This window comes from Capra hircus, chromosome 7 (assembly GCF_001704415.2).
Source record: "Capra hircus breed San Clemente chromosome 7, ASM170441v1, whole genome shotgun sequence".
NCBI lineage: Eukaryota > Metazoa > Chordata > Mammalia > Artiodactyla > Bovidae > Capra > Capra hircus.
The window spans coordinates 97,258,577-97,273,932 of record NC_030814.1 but is presented as its reverse complement, the minus strand read 5'-3'; the positions used below and the strand labels follow the sequence as shown (position 1 = coordinate 97,273,932).

The 15,356-nt window shown below is 50.1% G+C and overlaps 2 protein-coding genes across 2 annotated transcripts; both read left to right on the top strand.

Moving 5' to 3' along the window:
- Nucleotides 373–7,719, top strand: MRI1 (methylthioribose-1-phosphate isomerase 1). Its single transcript, XM_018051217.1, has 6 exons — nt 373–590; nt 674–912; nt 1,783–1,958; nt 3,246–3,422; nt 3,501–3,725; nt 7,483–7,719. The coding sequence occupies exons 1-6, from the start codon at nt 459–461 to the stop codon at nt 7,608–7,610; spliced, it is 1,077 nt and encodes a 358-aa protein (XP_017906706.1). The 5' UTR covers nt 373–458; the 3' UTR covers nt 7,611–7,719.
- Nucleotides 9,340–14,782, top strand: C7H19orf53 (chromosome 7 C19orf53 homolog). The gene is made up of 3 exons (XM_018051216.1): nt 9,340–9,491; nt 9,569–9,624; nt 14,008–14,782. Exons 1-3 carry the CDS (start codon nt 9,395–9,397, stop codon nt 14,149–14,151), a joined length of 297 nt encoding a protein of 98 aa, XP_017906705.1. The 5' UTR covers nt 9,340–9,394; the 3' UTR covers nt 14,152–14,782.

The following is a 15,356-nucleotide window of genomic DNA, read 5'->3' as shown; positions in this document are numbered from 1 at the left end:
TGAGGGTGCCCACCAGGAACTTGGGGGTCGTGCTGTATGGCTTGAGGTCGTTGCTCCCAAAATAGTGACAGGGGGCACTAACAGTGGAAAGTGAAAGAAGTCGCTCAGTCGTGTCTGACTCTCTGTGACCCCATGGACACCAGGCTCCTCCGTCCATGGGATTTTTCTAGGCAAGAGTACTGGAGTGGGTTGCCATTTCCTTCTTCAGGGAACTTCCAGACCCAGGGATAGAACCCAGGTCTCCCACATTGTAGACAGACGCTTTACCGTCTGAGAGGGGGCTGCTAACGGGGCTCGGCGGGGAAGGTGGGGCAAGATCCGGCTTACGGATGGCGACTTCCTGGAACCTGCGGGGTTACTGTGCGCATGCGCCTCTTTCGGGGAGGCCCCGCCCCCTCCGCGTATTCCGGCTAGGCCCCCGGAACCCGGAGAAAATTGGTGAGCGCGACCGGGACAGCATGACTTTGGAGGCGATCCGCTACTCGCGGGGCTCACTACAGATTCTCGACCAGCTGCTGCTGCCCCAGCAGAGCCGCTATGAAGCGGTGGGCTCGGTGCGCCAGGCCTGGGAAGCCATCAGTGCTATGAAGGTGGAGTCGCGTGGCGGAGCTCAGGTTGCGGTGGGAGTGGTTCCCCTGACTGCTGTCCCTGACGCCCCCAATTCCCCCTCCAGGTGCGCGGCGCCCCAGCCATTGCCCTCGTGGGCTGCCTGAGCCTCGCCGTGGAGCTGCAGGCGGGCGCCGGGGGACCTGGCCTTGCCGCACTCGTGGCCTTCGTCCGGGACGCGCTGAGCTTCCTTGTCACCGCCCGGCCCACCGCCGTCAACATGGCCCGCGCCGCGCGGGACCTGGCCGACCTCGCTGCCCAGGAGGCGGAGCGGGAGGGCGCAACGGAGGAGGCGGTCCGAGAGAGGTAGAGGAGCCATGTGCCCGGCACTGTTCTAACCTGAGGCTATTCATCCATTCACTGGTGGTGGTGGTGGTGCACAGCTGCCAGTTCTACAGTTCGGGAAACTGAGGCAGGGTGCTCTTAATCCAGGGCCACACAGGCAGGCCTGGGACTCGACACCGGGCCGCCTGGCCCCAAGGTCCTTGAACTCAATCCCCTGACTGTGTCTTCTTTAAACATCCCCAGCCCTATCTGCCCTCAGAGGCCCTTTTCAGTGCCACCTGGTTTACCTGGTTTTTGCTTTTGAGAAATTTTATTTCCAGCCCTGGTCCTCTCCCTGCTCTCTTCCCACTCTTTCCCTCCACATCTGCTACACAGGTATTCTCCACTAACCCCACCAGACTTGCTCCTGCCTCAAGGCCTTTGCACACTCAGTGTTTGCAAGCCAGCTGCTGCTGCTAAGTCGCTTCAGTCATGTCCGACTCTGTGGGACCCAGATATCCACCTAAATCTCCTCTCCCTCAGGTCTCAGGTTTCTGCCTTCCCCATCCCCCATATAATACAATTCATCCCCTACCCTCTGTCTCCTGACTGCTGCCTTTTCCCTCCCTTTATTGTCTGCTAATCATTTGCCTACCCAACCCCAGTGTCAGCTCCTTAGCAGAGGAGCTTTTTGTCTTATTCTCCAGTACCTGACACACGGGAGATGCCTGGTACAATGTTTTGCAAGAGTGAATGGAGTTACAGTTAGATGGTTGTAGAAGAAGGGACCAGCCTCACGCTGAGAGAGGCTTTCAGCAAGAGAACACTAGTAGAGCAGAGTTGGGCAGTGAAGAGGGGCTGGGTGGCCCTGAAGCCTGGTGGCTGGTGCTCAGAGCCCCTTGTTGGCCTCAGAGTGATCTGCTGGGCCGAGGACATGCTGGAAAAAGACCTCCGGGACAATCGGAGCATCGGGGACCTGGGAGCCCACCACCTCCTAAAGCGGGCAGCACCCCAGGGTGGCAAGGTGACCGTGCTGACCCACTGCAACACTGGTGCGCTGGCCACTGCTGGCTATGGCACAGCCCTAGGTGAGTGGGCATCCACAGGAATGGGGGAGGGCCCTTTATGGATGAAAGAGAAAGAAACCCAAACTACTTAATGCATCCCCCAGAAAGGGGAATTTATTAGTTGTTGCACAGAAACACACTCAAGGGGTTGGCTTCAGTTATGGCTGGATCTGGGGACTCAGTAGCATCAGGATCTTTCTATGCCCATCCCTAAGGTCTGCCCTCCTCCAGAGTGGCATCATGACTGCTTGGCCAGGATTCAGATCTTGAGGAAAAGGACCCAGGATCTCTATTTCGACAGTCTCCTTGTATCTTGGAGGCCATGATGGAGTCACCTACCCATCTAGGATCAATCACTCAATAGGCCTCGCCTGAGCCATGTGCCTAGAAAGTGGGTGGAATCTGGGCTCTAAGAGGACTGGGAGGAAGGGCGTAGCCCTCTAAAGAAAGATTAGAGCAGCTGTGACCAGGACTTGGGGGACTGGGTCCTGGCGCTCAAGGCAACAGAGTCCACCTGATTCTTAATTCTCCTGGATGTTTCCCTGCCTGCCTCAGTCCCACCTTTGTGCTTGGATACTAAGGCAATGCATTCATTCGTTACTCAGCAAATGCTTAGGGATTTCCCTGGTGGTTCAGTGGCTAAGACTTGATGCTTCCGATGCAGGGGGCCCAGGTTCCATCCTTGTTCAGGGAGCTAGATCCCACATGCCACAACTAAGAGTTCGGATGCTACAACTAAAAATTCCATATGCCTCAACTAAGACCTGACGCAACGAAATAAACAAATATTAAAAAAATAATACACTTAATAAATGCTTATCTACTGTGTTCCTCATTATTCATCCAGGCATCCATTCCTTCAATCACTCACCATTTATTAAGCACCTACGGTGTGTGCCGTCATTCACTCGTGTGTGCATTCATTCATTCGACAAACATTTATTAAGCACCTACTATTTGCCAAGCACCATTCTAGCAGTTAGGGACCCAGCAGTGGGGAAAATAGAAGGAACAGACAAAGGCAAGTCAACAGATACCTGTGATTCATTTCAGGGTGGTACATACTAAAGAGAAAGAGCAGGGGATGGCAGTGTGGGGGTTGCTGTGTAACATGGAGTAATCCTGGAAGTCCTCACAGAGAAGGCTTTCTCTAAGCACACATGTACCAGGCAGAAGGGAACAGCCACTGCAAGGGCCTGGGGGCAGACCGCAAGGTTTGGAGTACCATGCTGCTAGCCAAAGGGTCACCATGCCCATCTATCCCTTTCTGTCTTATCTTCGCTTCTTCTGGTGGGCTGGGCCCCACAGGTGTGATCCGCTCGCTGCATAACCTGGGCCGTCTCGAGCACGCCTTCTGCACGGAGACCCGGCCCTACAACCAGGGAGCCCGGCTGACGGCCTTCGAGCTGGTCTACGAGCAGATCCCCGCCACCCTCATCACTGACAGCATGGCGGCAGCCGCCATGGCCCACCGAGGCGTGTCAGGTCAGCAGGCAGGGGCGCTGGTGGGCAGGGCTCCAGCATCCAGGGCCAGGTCCTGACTCCCAGCATCTCGTTCCCCAGCTGTTGTCGTGGGAGCCGACCGTGTGGTTGCCAATGGCGACACAGCCAACAAAGTGGGCACCTACCAGCTAGCCATCGCGGCCAAGCACCACGGCATCCCCTTCTATGTGGCTGCCCCCAGCTCCTCGTGTGACCTCCGCCTAGAGACAGGCCAGGAGATCGTCATTGAGGAGCGTCCTGGCCAGGAGCTGACCGACATCAATGGGGTCAGGATAGCGGCACCAGGTAAGCCTTCCACTCAGAGAGGGGTACACCACAGTGCCTGGGAACCTCTGTGTAGGCACCCTGACTCTGTCATGCGGCAGGTGGCATCTCAGTTATCATCAGCCTTCTAAGACAGAGGCAGTTCCTTCAAGCCATGTTATTAAAGCAGACATGTCTTGGAGGTCAGATTCACTTTTGTGTGCTCAGTAGTATCTGACTCTGTGACCCCATGGACTGTAGCCTGCCAGGCTCATCTGTCTGGGATTCTCCAGGCAAGAATACTGGAGTGGGTAGCCATTCCTTCTCCAGGGGATCTTCCCAAACCCAGGGACCAAACACCGTCTCCTACATTGGCAGTCATAGTCTTTTCCACTGTGCCACCTGAGAAGCCCCCTTCTATGGTCAGAAGGTACAGTAATGAGTCAGGAGACTTTGAGCGAATTGTCTTGTTCTTATCCACCTCTGTTTTCTCACTTGGATAAGAAGTAAGAATACCACCTGGTTAAGTGCTTCTGAAAAGACAGATATTTCTCAGCTTCCCCACACTTCCTGACTATGGCCAGGTGCCTAAAATTCATCCATAAGGGCCCTATGAGCTGTTGTTATGACCTACCTCATACATGCAAGACGTTCAACAAGTTAACCCAGGTTACATCGAGAACCGTGCCTGGCCCTTAGTTCAGTTCAGTTCAGTCGCTCAGTCATGTCCAACTCTCTGCGACCCCATGAATCGCAGCATGCCAGGCATCCCTGTCCATCAGCAACTCCTAGAGTTTGCTCAAACTCACGTCCATCGAGTCGGTGATGCCATCCAGCCATCTCATCCTCTGTCATCCCCTTCTCCTCCTGCCCCCGATCCCTCCCAGCATCGGGGTCTTTTCCAATGAGTCAACTCTTCGCATGAGGTGGCCAAAGTATTGGAGTTTCAGCTTTATCATCAGTCCTTCCAAAGAACACCCAAGGACTGATCTCCTTTAGAATGGACTGGTTGGATGTCTTTGCAGTCCAAGGGACTCTCAAGAGTCTTCTCCAACACCACAGTTCAAAAGCATCAGTTCTTCGGCACTCAGATTTCTTCACAGTCCAACTCTCACATCCATACATGACCACTGGAAAAACCATAGCCTTGACTAGACGGACCTTTGTTGGCAAAGTAAAATCTCTGCTTTTGAATATGCTATCTAGGTTGGTCATAACTTTCCTTCCAAGGAGTAAGAGTCTTTTAATTTCATGGCTGCAATCACTATCTGCAGTGGTTTTGGAGCCCCCAAAAATAAAGTCTGACACTATTTCCACTGTTTCTCCATCTATTTCCCATGAAGTGATGGGACCAGATGCCATGATCTTCGTTTTCTGAATGTTGAGCTTTAGGCCATCTTTTTCACTCTCCTCTTTCACTTTCATCAAGAGGCTCTTTAGTTCCTCTTCACTTTCTGCCATAAGGGTGGTGTCATCTGCATATCAGAGGTTATTGATATTTCTCCCAGCAATCTTGATTCCAGCTTGTGCTTCTTCCAGCCCAGCGTTTCTCATGATGTACTCTGCATAGAAGTTAAATAAGCAGGGTGACAATATACAGCCTTGACGTACTCCTTTTCCTATTTGGAACCAGTCTGTTGTTCCATGTCCAATTCTAACTGTTGCTTCCTGACCTGCATATAGGTTCCTCAAGAGGCAGGTCAGGTGGTCTGGTATTCCCATTTCTTGAAGAATTTTCCCTTAGTTAGTGCTCATTAAATAGAAACAAGTTACAATTGAAAACTTTTATAAAAAGGACCAGTTAGTTAGGGAGTTTGGGATTGACATGTACACACTGGTATATTTATTTTTATATCTATATCCATTCCCAATGGCTTGGAGGTAAAGAACTCACCTGAAATACAGGAGATGTGAGTTCAATTCCCTAGGTTGGGAAGATCCCCTGGACAAGATGGCAACCCACTTCTGTCTTCTTGCCTAGAAAATTCCAAGGACAGAGGAGCTGAGTGGACTACAGTCCGTGGGGTTGCAAAGAGTCAGACATTATTGGACACATGATGGATGGATATCAAGTTATTCAATTTAACTCACGTTTCAGTTCAAAGATTCATGTACACTGCTATATTTAAAATGGATAACCAACAAGGACCTACCGTATAACACACGGAACTCTGCTCAATATTATATAACAACCTAAACGGAAAAAGAATTAAAAAAAATGAAAAGACCAGTTAAAACTTCTAAGCACTGAAAATACAATGAGACCAGCATCCCTTATTCCAAATATGGAATGAGTGTAAAACTATACTGTACAACTAAGCTGAGGGAAGTCCTAATATTCTATTGTTTTCTGCTGCGATTCCTTATAGCTTTCTAAAAATAGGGCACATTAGCAAACTATTATATATACAGCGCGTTAACAACAAGGTCCTACTGTATAGCCCAGGGAACTATATTCGACACCCTGTGATAAACCATAATGGAAAAGACTATGAAAAGTAAATAAATAAATAAAAATAGATACATTAATTCTGAAAAAAATTTTTCTCAGTGTTTTTTGATGCCCCTGCCTTCCTAGGGGCTTAATTATTTAGCACTGGTCAAAATCCACAAGACCATGGAAAGCGGAATTGACAACCCAGCTTGCTTTTCCCTCCAAGAAAGCTGGGTAACACGGACCAGGTGCAATCCAGCGACCCCAGTACTCTGCTGTGGCCAAGGGTCACAGGAATGTAGGCCCCAGGGTAAGAGAAGCCTTAACATATGTTATATGGATAAAATCTCCCACATTTTGAAAACTGAAAGCGTTAGTTGCTCAGGCGTATCCAACTCTGTGATGTCATGAACTGTAGCCCACCAGGCCCCTCTGGCCATGAGTTTCCAGGCAAGGATACTGGAGTGGGTAGCCATCCCTCTCCAGGGGATTTTTTGAAAGCTGACTGATAATTTGGTGGTCTTAAAAAAAATAATTGAGACCGAGAAAACAGTTTGCAGCCTCTTGTGTAAGAGGTTGTTATTCATTCACCAGGTATTTTGAGTGCCTGATCAATGCCAGCTGCCATGCTAGGGGCCAGGGATACAGGAGTGAAGAAAGACCTAAAAGTGGAACCCCTGGCAGTCCAGCGGCTAAGACACGATGCTTCCATAGCAGAGGGCTTGGGTTTGATCCCTGGTCTGGGAATTGAAATCCCTCATGCCTCTTGGCACAACCGAGAAAAGAAAAAGACGTACAAGTCCCTACTCTGGTGGGGCTGACAGTCCAGTGGGGAGACAAATGACAGACGAGACAAAGAGTAAAATTCCAATGTATGTTTTCAGAAGGGGATAAGTAAACAAGGCACAGAAGGTTAGGGGCAGTGTCTCTTCAGAGAGTGGGTTAAACAGGGTGATTAGTGAAGTTCTCACTGAGAAGGTGACATTTGAACAAAGACCTGAAAGGAAATGAAACATTAAATCATATGCATATCTGAGGGAAAGCATCCAGGCAGAGAGCACAGTCCATGCAAAGGCCCTGGGGTGGACTCTTGGAGGTTCCTAAAGAGATTCTTGGAGCAGGCACAAGTTGGGTAGACGTGTATAAGATTCTGAAGCCTTCTTAGCAACAATCTGGGAATGTCAGGGTGTCTAAACTTATAACTGGGTGTCAAAACCCATGCATTTGTGTATTTGGGGGGTAAGGACCCCCAGATTCTCAAGGATTCCCCAACGCCTAGAACCACCATGAGGGAGACATGTGACAATAGCTTAAGTACATCCATTGACCAAATACCTGCCTTCTTGCTTCTCCTCTTCCCTGCAGGAATTGGAGTTTGGAATCCTGCCTTTGATGTCACCCCCCACGACCTCATCACTGGCGGCATCATCACAGAGCTGGGCGTCTTTGCCCCCGAGGAGCTCCAGGCAGCCCTTAGTGCCACCATCTCCTGAGTGGAACACCCTAGATGGACCCCAGAAATAACCAGCCTAGCTCTCCATAGCTTCCATATGCCCTCCATATCCCCATTATTTTTATAATAAACTTATTAAATGTTCTGCACAACTGCTGACCTTCTTCCCACAACCACAGTACTTCCCAGAGCAGGGACATCAGGCAGGATACGGGAAGAGCCTGTGTGTGGCTCTTGAGAGGCCAGCATCTGGAGCCCAGCTGCCTGAGTTCATATCCCAGCTCCACCTCTTTTTCTGCAGTGTGATCTTGGCCACATCACTTCATCTCTCCCATACTTTCTTTTCCTCATTTATAAAATGCAGGTAATACTGGTACGTCCCTCTTAAATTGCTCTCAGGGTTGAAATGAAGGTGACACTTCCATTTTAAAGAATGCCGTAAGAAGCTCAGTAATCAAGATAAATGGGCTTCCCTGATAGCTCAGTTGGTAAAGAATCCACCTGCAATGCAGGAGACCCCAGTTCGATTCTTGGGTCAGGAGAGCCCCTGGAGAAGGGATAGACTACCCACTCCAGTTTTCCTGGGCTTCCCTTGTGGCTCAGCTGGTAAAGAATCTGCCCGAAATGCAGGAGACCTGGGTTGGGAAGATACCCAGGAGAAGTGAAAGGCTACCCATTCCTGTATTCTGGCCTAGAGAATTCCATGGACTGTATAATCCATGGGGTCACAAAGAGTCAGACACAACTGAGTGACTTTCACTTTCAATCAAGATAAATAACAGCTTTGTGCATTTTTTTAAATCAAAATTAATGCAGGGAATTTCCTGGTGGTCCAGTGGTTAGAACGCTGCACTTCTGCTGCAGTTGGCACTGCTGGGGAACTAAGATCCACCATGCCAGTGGCACAACCCCCCCCCCCCAAAATTGGGACTTCCCACTCGTGGCTCAGTGGTTAGGATTCTGCCCTTCCAATACAGAAGGCACAGGTTCTATCCCTGGTCAGGGAACTAAGAAAGATCCCATGTGCCTCATAGTGTGCCCCCCCCACCAAAAAAAAGAATAGAAAAGAAAGAAAAATTAATGCAAAAAAAAAAAGACCTCCATGATGAACAAAATATCAAGCTATTCAATAGAATGAAACGCTGACCATGCCTACCCTGACTTTTCTCTAAGTTTTGATAACCAGTGCTCATACCAATAACATTTACAGCATCAGACAGCCAGTCCACAGGCTGTAGTGGACAATACGATTTTTTTAATATTAAAATCTTCTTTTTGAATGTTGAAAATATTTTTATCTTGGTTACTGACGTTTGGTGTGCCTAGTCGCTCAGCCGTGTCTTGACTGTCATCCCACGGACTGTAGCCCACCAGGCTCCTCTCTCCATAGGATTCTCCAGAGAAGAATACTGGAGTGGGTTGCCATTCCCTTCTCCAGGGGATCTTCCCAACCCAGGGATCGAACCCAGGTCTCCCACATTGTAGGTGGATTCTGTACCCTCTGAGACATCAGGGAAGCCCACTGAAGTGTGGGGCACCATTAATTTTTTTTTTTTTAGGTAAACTGAATTTTACTAACAAAACACATAAGACAGTGTAAGTTTTACAAAACAAATGACCAATAATGTTAGGCTATCTTTATAACCCTTCCTTCGAAATTTTCGCCAAACGCTGGCTATGATCAACTACCATTGTGAGTAGCTCGTCCCTTTAACTTTGCCACGTTGTATCCCGTGAGTCATTGCGCCCTTCAGCCCCACTGTATCCCATCGTGCCCTGCGCCTTCCCACTGCGACATCCCCCTCTTCCGACGCGTTCCTGATCATGGCGCAGGGGCAGCGCAAGTTCCAGGCGCAGAAGCCAGCGAAGAGCAAGGCGGTGGCGGCGGCCTCGGCGCGGAACCGGGGCCCGAGGAAGGGCGGTGAGAAGCGGGCGGGGGACTCGGGGGTGAGGTGGGCCCGATATTCTCCAGCCTCACGAGAGCGCGTTTCTCCCCAGGTCGCGTTATCGCACCCAAGAAGGCACGCATCGTGCAGCAGCAGCAGCTCAAGAAGGTGAGTGCGGACGAGCAGCGGGTCGGGATGAAGTCCCAGTGCTGTGAGCCTCAGTTTCCTCCTTTGTGCGGTGGGTACGGAAACTATCTAGCAACCAACGGGCCTCCTAAAGCAGGGATTGGCGCGCAGAAAAGTGTTCACATGTTAGCTGCTTTCGCTAAATTGTCTTCGTTAATCAGTCAGTTCAGTTCAGTCGCTCAGTCGTGTCCGACTCTTGGCGACCCCATGAATCACAGCACACCAGGCCTCCCAGTCCAACTCCCGGAGTTCACTCAAACTCATGTCCATCGAGTCGGTGATGCCATCCAGCCATCTCATCCTCTGTCGTCCCCTTCTCCTGCCGCCAGTCCCTCCCAGCATCAAGGTCTTTTTCAGTGAGTCAACTCTTCGCATGAGGTGGCCAAAGTATTGGAGTTTCAGCTTCAACATCAGTCCTTCCAATGAACACCCAAGACTGATCTCCTTTAGGATGGACTGGTTGGATTTCCTTGCAGTCCAAGGGACTCTCAAGAGTCTTCTCCAACACCACAGTTCAAAAGCATCAATTCTTCGGTGCTCAGCTTTCTTCACAGTCCAACTCTCACATCCATACATGACCACTGGAAAAACCATAGCCTTAACTAGACAGACCTTTGTTAGCAAAGTAATATCTCTGCTTTTCAATATGCTGTCTAGGTTGGTCATAACTTTTCTTCCAAGGAGTAGGCAAGCGTCTTTTAATTTCATGGCTGCAATCACCATCTGCAGTGATTTTGGAGCCCAAAATATAAAGTCTGACACTGTTTCCACTGTTTCTCCATCTATTTCCCATGAAGTGATGGGACCAGATGCCATGATCTTAGTTTTCTGAATGTTGAGCTTTAAGCCAACTTTGTCACTCTCCTCTTTCACTTTCAAGAGGCTTTTTAGTTCCTCTTCACTTTCTGCCATAAGGGTGGTGTCATCTGCATATCTGAGGTTATTGATATTTCTCCCAGCAATCTTGATTCCAGCTTGTGCTTCTTCCAGCCCAGCGTTTCTCATGATGTACTCTGCATATAAGTTAAATAAGCAGGGTGACAATATACAGCCTTGACGTACCCCTTTTCCTATTTGGAACCAATCTGTTGTTCCATGTCCAATTCTAACTGTTGCTTCTTGACCTGCATATAGGTTTCTCAAGAGGCAGGTCAGATGGTCTAATATTCCCATCTCTTTCAAAATTTTCCAGTTTATTGTGATCCACACAGTCAGAGGCTTTGGCATAGTCAAGAAAGAAATAGATGTTTTTCTGGAACTCTCTTGCTTTTTCCATGATCCAGTGGATGTTGGCAATTTGATCTCTGGTTCCTCTGCCTTTTCTAAAACCAGCTTGAACATCTGGAAGTTCACAGTTCACGTACTGCTGAAGGCTGGCTTGGAGAATTTTGAGCATTACTTTACTAGTATGTGAGATGAGTGCAATTGTGCGGTAGTTTGAGCATTCTTTGGCATTGCCTTTCTTTGGGATTGGAATGAAAACTGACCTTTTCCAGTCCTGTGGCCACTGCTGAGTTTTCCAAGTTTGCTGGCATATTGAGTGCAGCACTTTCACAGCATCATCTTTCTGGATCTGAAATAGCTCAACTGGAATTCCATCACCTCCACTAGCTTTGTTCATAGTGATGCTTTCTAAGGCCCACTTGACTTCACATTCCAGAATGTCTGGCTCTAGGTGAGTGATCATACCATCGTGATTATCTGGGTCATTAAGATCTTTTTTGTTCTGTGTATTCTTGCCACCTCTTTTTTAATATCTCTGCTTCTGTTAGGTCCATACCATTTCTGTCCTTTATCGAGCCCATCTTTGCATGAAATGTTCCCTTGGTATCTCTAATTTTCTTGAAGAGATCTCTAGTCTTTCCCATTCTGTTGTCCTCATTAATAGACATCAAAAAAACAGGCAGCCTGGGAAAGGAGTTAAAAACCCCAGCCTTGCAAGAAGGATGTCCTGGCTGCAAAACGCAGTTCTGTTGACAGCTAGTGTATCTACACCCCAATGATCTTAACTGAAATGGTCCTAGTAATAGCACTTCTCTCCTAGAATTGTAAGGATTCAGGGCCATAGGAGTGCTTGTAGGTGAACAGGGTTAAATTTATAAAGAGGTTGAGGAAAGACTTATTAAGATTGCAGAGAAGTTTCAGAGAGATCTGGTGGAGTCAGATCTGAATTCGAGTTGTACTTTGCACAGTAATTCACACTTTCTAGTTGTTCAGTCGCTAAGTCGTGTGAGACTCTTTGTGACCCTGTGGACTGCAGCATGCCAGGCTTTCCTGTCCTTCACTGTCTCCCAGAGTTGCTCAAACTCATGTCCATTGAGTAGGTGATGCCATCCAACCATCTCTTCACCCGTCGCGCCTTCTCCTGCCTTCAGTCTTTCCCAGCATCCGGGTCTTTTCCAGTGAGTCAGTTCTTCATATCAGGTGGCCAAAGTATTGGAGCTTCAACTTCAGTGTCAGTCCTTCCAGTGAATATTCAGGTTGATTTCCCTTAGGATTGACAGGTTCGATCTCCTTGCAGTCCAAGGGACTCTCAAGAGTCTTTTCCAACACTGCAGTTCAAAAGCATCAACTCTTCAGTCCTTCACCCTACAATCTTGAGCATGTTGTTCAGAGCCTCAATCTTTTGTCTTTTGGTTTTTGCTGCAGCACGCAGCTTGCAGGATCCAAGTGCCCCAACCAGGGATTGAACCATTCTCCTCTGCAGTGGAAGCGCAGAGTCTTAACGCCAGGATGTGAGAGCCTCGGTTTTCTTAGACCTGGGTACCCTGCTTACCTCCACCTGGCAGTTGGAGGAGGGAAGTATCTCTTGGGCAGCTCAAGCTCAGTATGTCCAAAACCAGGCACTCCCACTCTGCTCCATCACCCCAGCATGATCCTACCAGTCTCTTCTTCTAGATATTCAAGAGTCCCCCTTTCTCTCATCCAGGTTGGACCTCATCCTTTTTGCCTTTTTTTTAAATTGGGCTGTGCTGGGTCTCAGTTGCGGCAGACAAACTGTTAGTTGTGGCATATGGGATCTAGTTCCCTGACTAGGGATCAAACCTGAGCCTCCTGCATTGGGAGTGCAGAGTCTTAGCCACTGGACCACCAGGGAAGTCCCTGCCTTCAGGATTAATCTAGAATGCACTCACTTCTCACCTCCTTGACCCCACCCCCACCCCCACCTGGCCCCATCCCATCATCTAAAAACACCTGGGCTAGAGCAGTCACCTCCCCCCAGATCTCCTTCCCCTGCCCCTCCAGTAATAGCCACGGGGCGCCATTGAGCATCCGAGAGCTCCTGAATCAGGGCACCTCTGCTCAGAACCCTGCATGACTCCCACCTCGCTGAGGAAGAGCCTGAGTTCTCCGCATAGGACCTGGCACTTTCTACCCCCGTCTTTTCCATGCCCTCATCCCCTCCCTCTCTTCTTTCCTCCTGGCTCACTCCCTCTAGCATAACTGGCCCCTTAACTGCCCCTTGACCCACCTGGGAATGTTGGCACTAGTTGTTTGCTCCACCTGGATTCTTTCCCAGAAATCCTCACTGCTTCCTTCCTCCAGGTCAAGGCTGGCAGCCAGCGTTGCTTCTGAGCAGCCATCTCTGATGGTAACTTCACCACTGCAACTCTCTCGCATTATCCTTTGTCTTTACTCCACAATAGCACTTATTATCCGCCATCATTCAACAGTTTACCAGAGTGTCATTGAAGGTTACACACACATATGTGCTCGCGTGCTCGCTCTCTCTCTGAATGTCAGCTCTGCGAAGGCAGAAGTTCTTCTGTGTCTTTGCTGTTGTGTCCCCTGCGCCCAGGTGTGTGGTGACACCCGTGGTCATCGTGGTCATTGGAACTCATAGAGCAAGGGAGCAGTTTAGGTAATGGGATTAAACTGTCAGTTTTGGACCCAGACACTTGCGCTCTGATTGCTGTGCCTTTATTTGTTCCACCCCATATCTCTCAGAGCCCCAGTTCACCATTTGCCAAGCAGAGATGACGGGACAAGAAGGGGCTGGAGTTTTAAGCCAGAGAGTCTGGGCGGGCTGGGTTCCAGTTTCCCATCGCTCACATAGTTCGGGAGCCCTGGCCAAGTGCCTCCTCCCTGCAGGTGCCTCTGTTTCTCCGTCTGTAAAATGGGGATGAGCAGAAGTTTAGAAGCTGAGGTCCAGAGATGAGAAGGGGTGTTTTGTGTGTGTACAGTGTTCTCAGAGGGTGGGGCAGAAGTAGGACTTGAGCGCCAGCCACCAGACTCCTGGGTGCTTTTTCAGAGAGAGGGTTGCTGATCTAGCCCCTGGTGAGCTCACGGAACAAAAGGCAGCAGGCCAGGCCCTCCCTCCCACCTCAGGTCCCAGTCTGATTGCTCCATGCTTGCTTCCCCCAGAACCTGGAGGTTGGGATCCGGAAGAAGATTGAGCATGACGTGGTGATGAAAGCCAGCACCAGCCTGCCCAAAAAGCTGGCGCTTTTGAAGGCCAGCACTAAGAAGAAGGAGGCCTCTTCTTGCTCCAGCAAGATGCCTGCCTAAGGATGCGCCCCAGCAGTGACCACCACTGCAGCCCCCTCCTCTGCTCAGACCTGTGTGGGTAACCCCACGGGAAGGAGGAACTGTGCTCTCCAAAGACTTGAATTGCACCTCGAACTTGACTTGGGCCTGGCCCATGAGCCAGTGAGTAGCAGGTCAAGAGCACACTGACCGGCTGGCCTCCCAGGTGCCGAGATGTCAGCACAGGCCAAGGCCAGGGGGATGTCTTCACCAACTTCCTGTGTCCCCACTACCCCCTCCCACATCCTGTCTGGATAACTTGGAGCAAGACACCTGACTGTCATTCCTCCCATGGTCACATGCTCCTGTGAGCAGGCTGTGCTGGGGCCTCGGGCCAGGTGCCCGGACCCCCCGGCCAGCCCCAGTTTACACACGAGCCGTATGCCCAGGGATGGGTGGACAAGCTTCCGCACCTCCAGCCTGGGAGCTGGGGGAGTCTTTCTTCCTACCTTGAGTGACTCGCCTGCTTGCCCTCCACAGATAGCCCTGTGTCTTCCCGTCTGCCGGGGACAGGCCAGACAGCCTAGGGAGCCACCTTCCCATCCTCGGGGCAGACACTGACACCACCTTGTAGAGTCAAATGCTGATTAAACCAGAAGCGCTTTCAAACTTCTCTGTGCCACCTTTATCTTTTTATGAAAAGTCTTAACAGTGAGTATGTAGCAGTGCCTGTGGCCCAGATGCTGTTCAGGTGCTTCCCACACGTCTCATCTCAATCCTCACGATGCCCAGGTCAGGTCACGAAATTCATGGCCCAGAGCAAGGACTTGAACGCGGCACCGGCAGAATCGCAGTGCACTCTCTCAGCTGCCAGACCACTGCCTCGCTTCACAGACCCACGTTTCTGACCTGTTCCATCCTGGGCTCCCCCTCCTCTAAATCTGCCATCTTGAAGACCAACCAGTTATGGTTTTGAGATTAACGTGGCCAATTCTGATGAAACTGGTAGAAAATCCTACTTAAAGGGTGTTGGTGCCATATCCTAGCAGCTTGCCCAGTGGCTCGGTGGGTAAAGAATCTACCTGCAATGCACGAGACACTGGAGAGGCAGGTTTGATCAGGGACCTGGGGAGCAGGGACCAGGGCAGGCTATACTCTGGGGGATGCTAAGCTGCTGTCTTTGGAGGGAGGTGGCCATGTGGTGGCTGCTCCTCCCAGGTGAGTGACTAATGCCCGGGTGGCCCAGT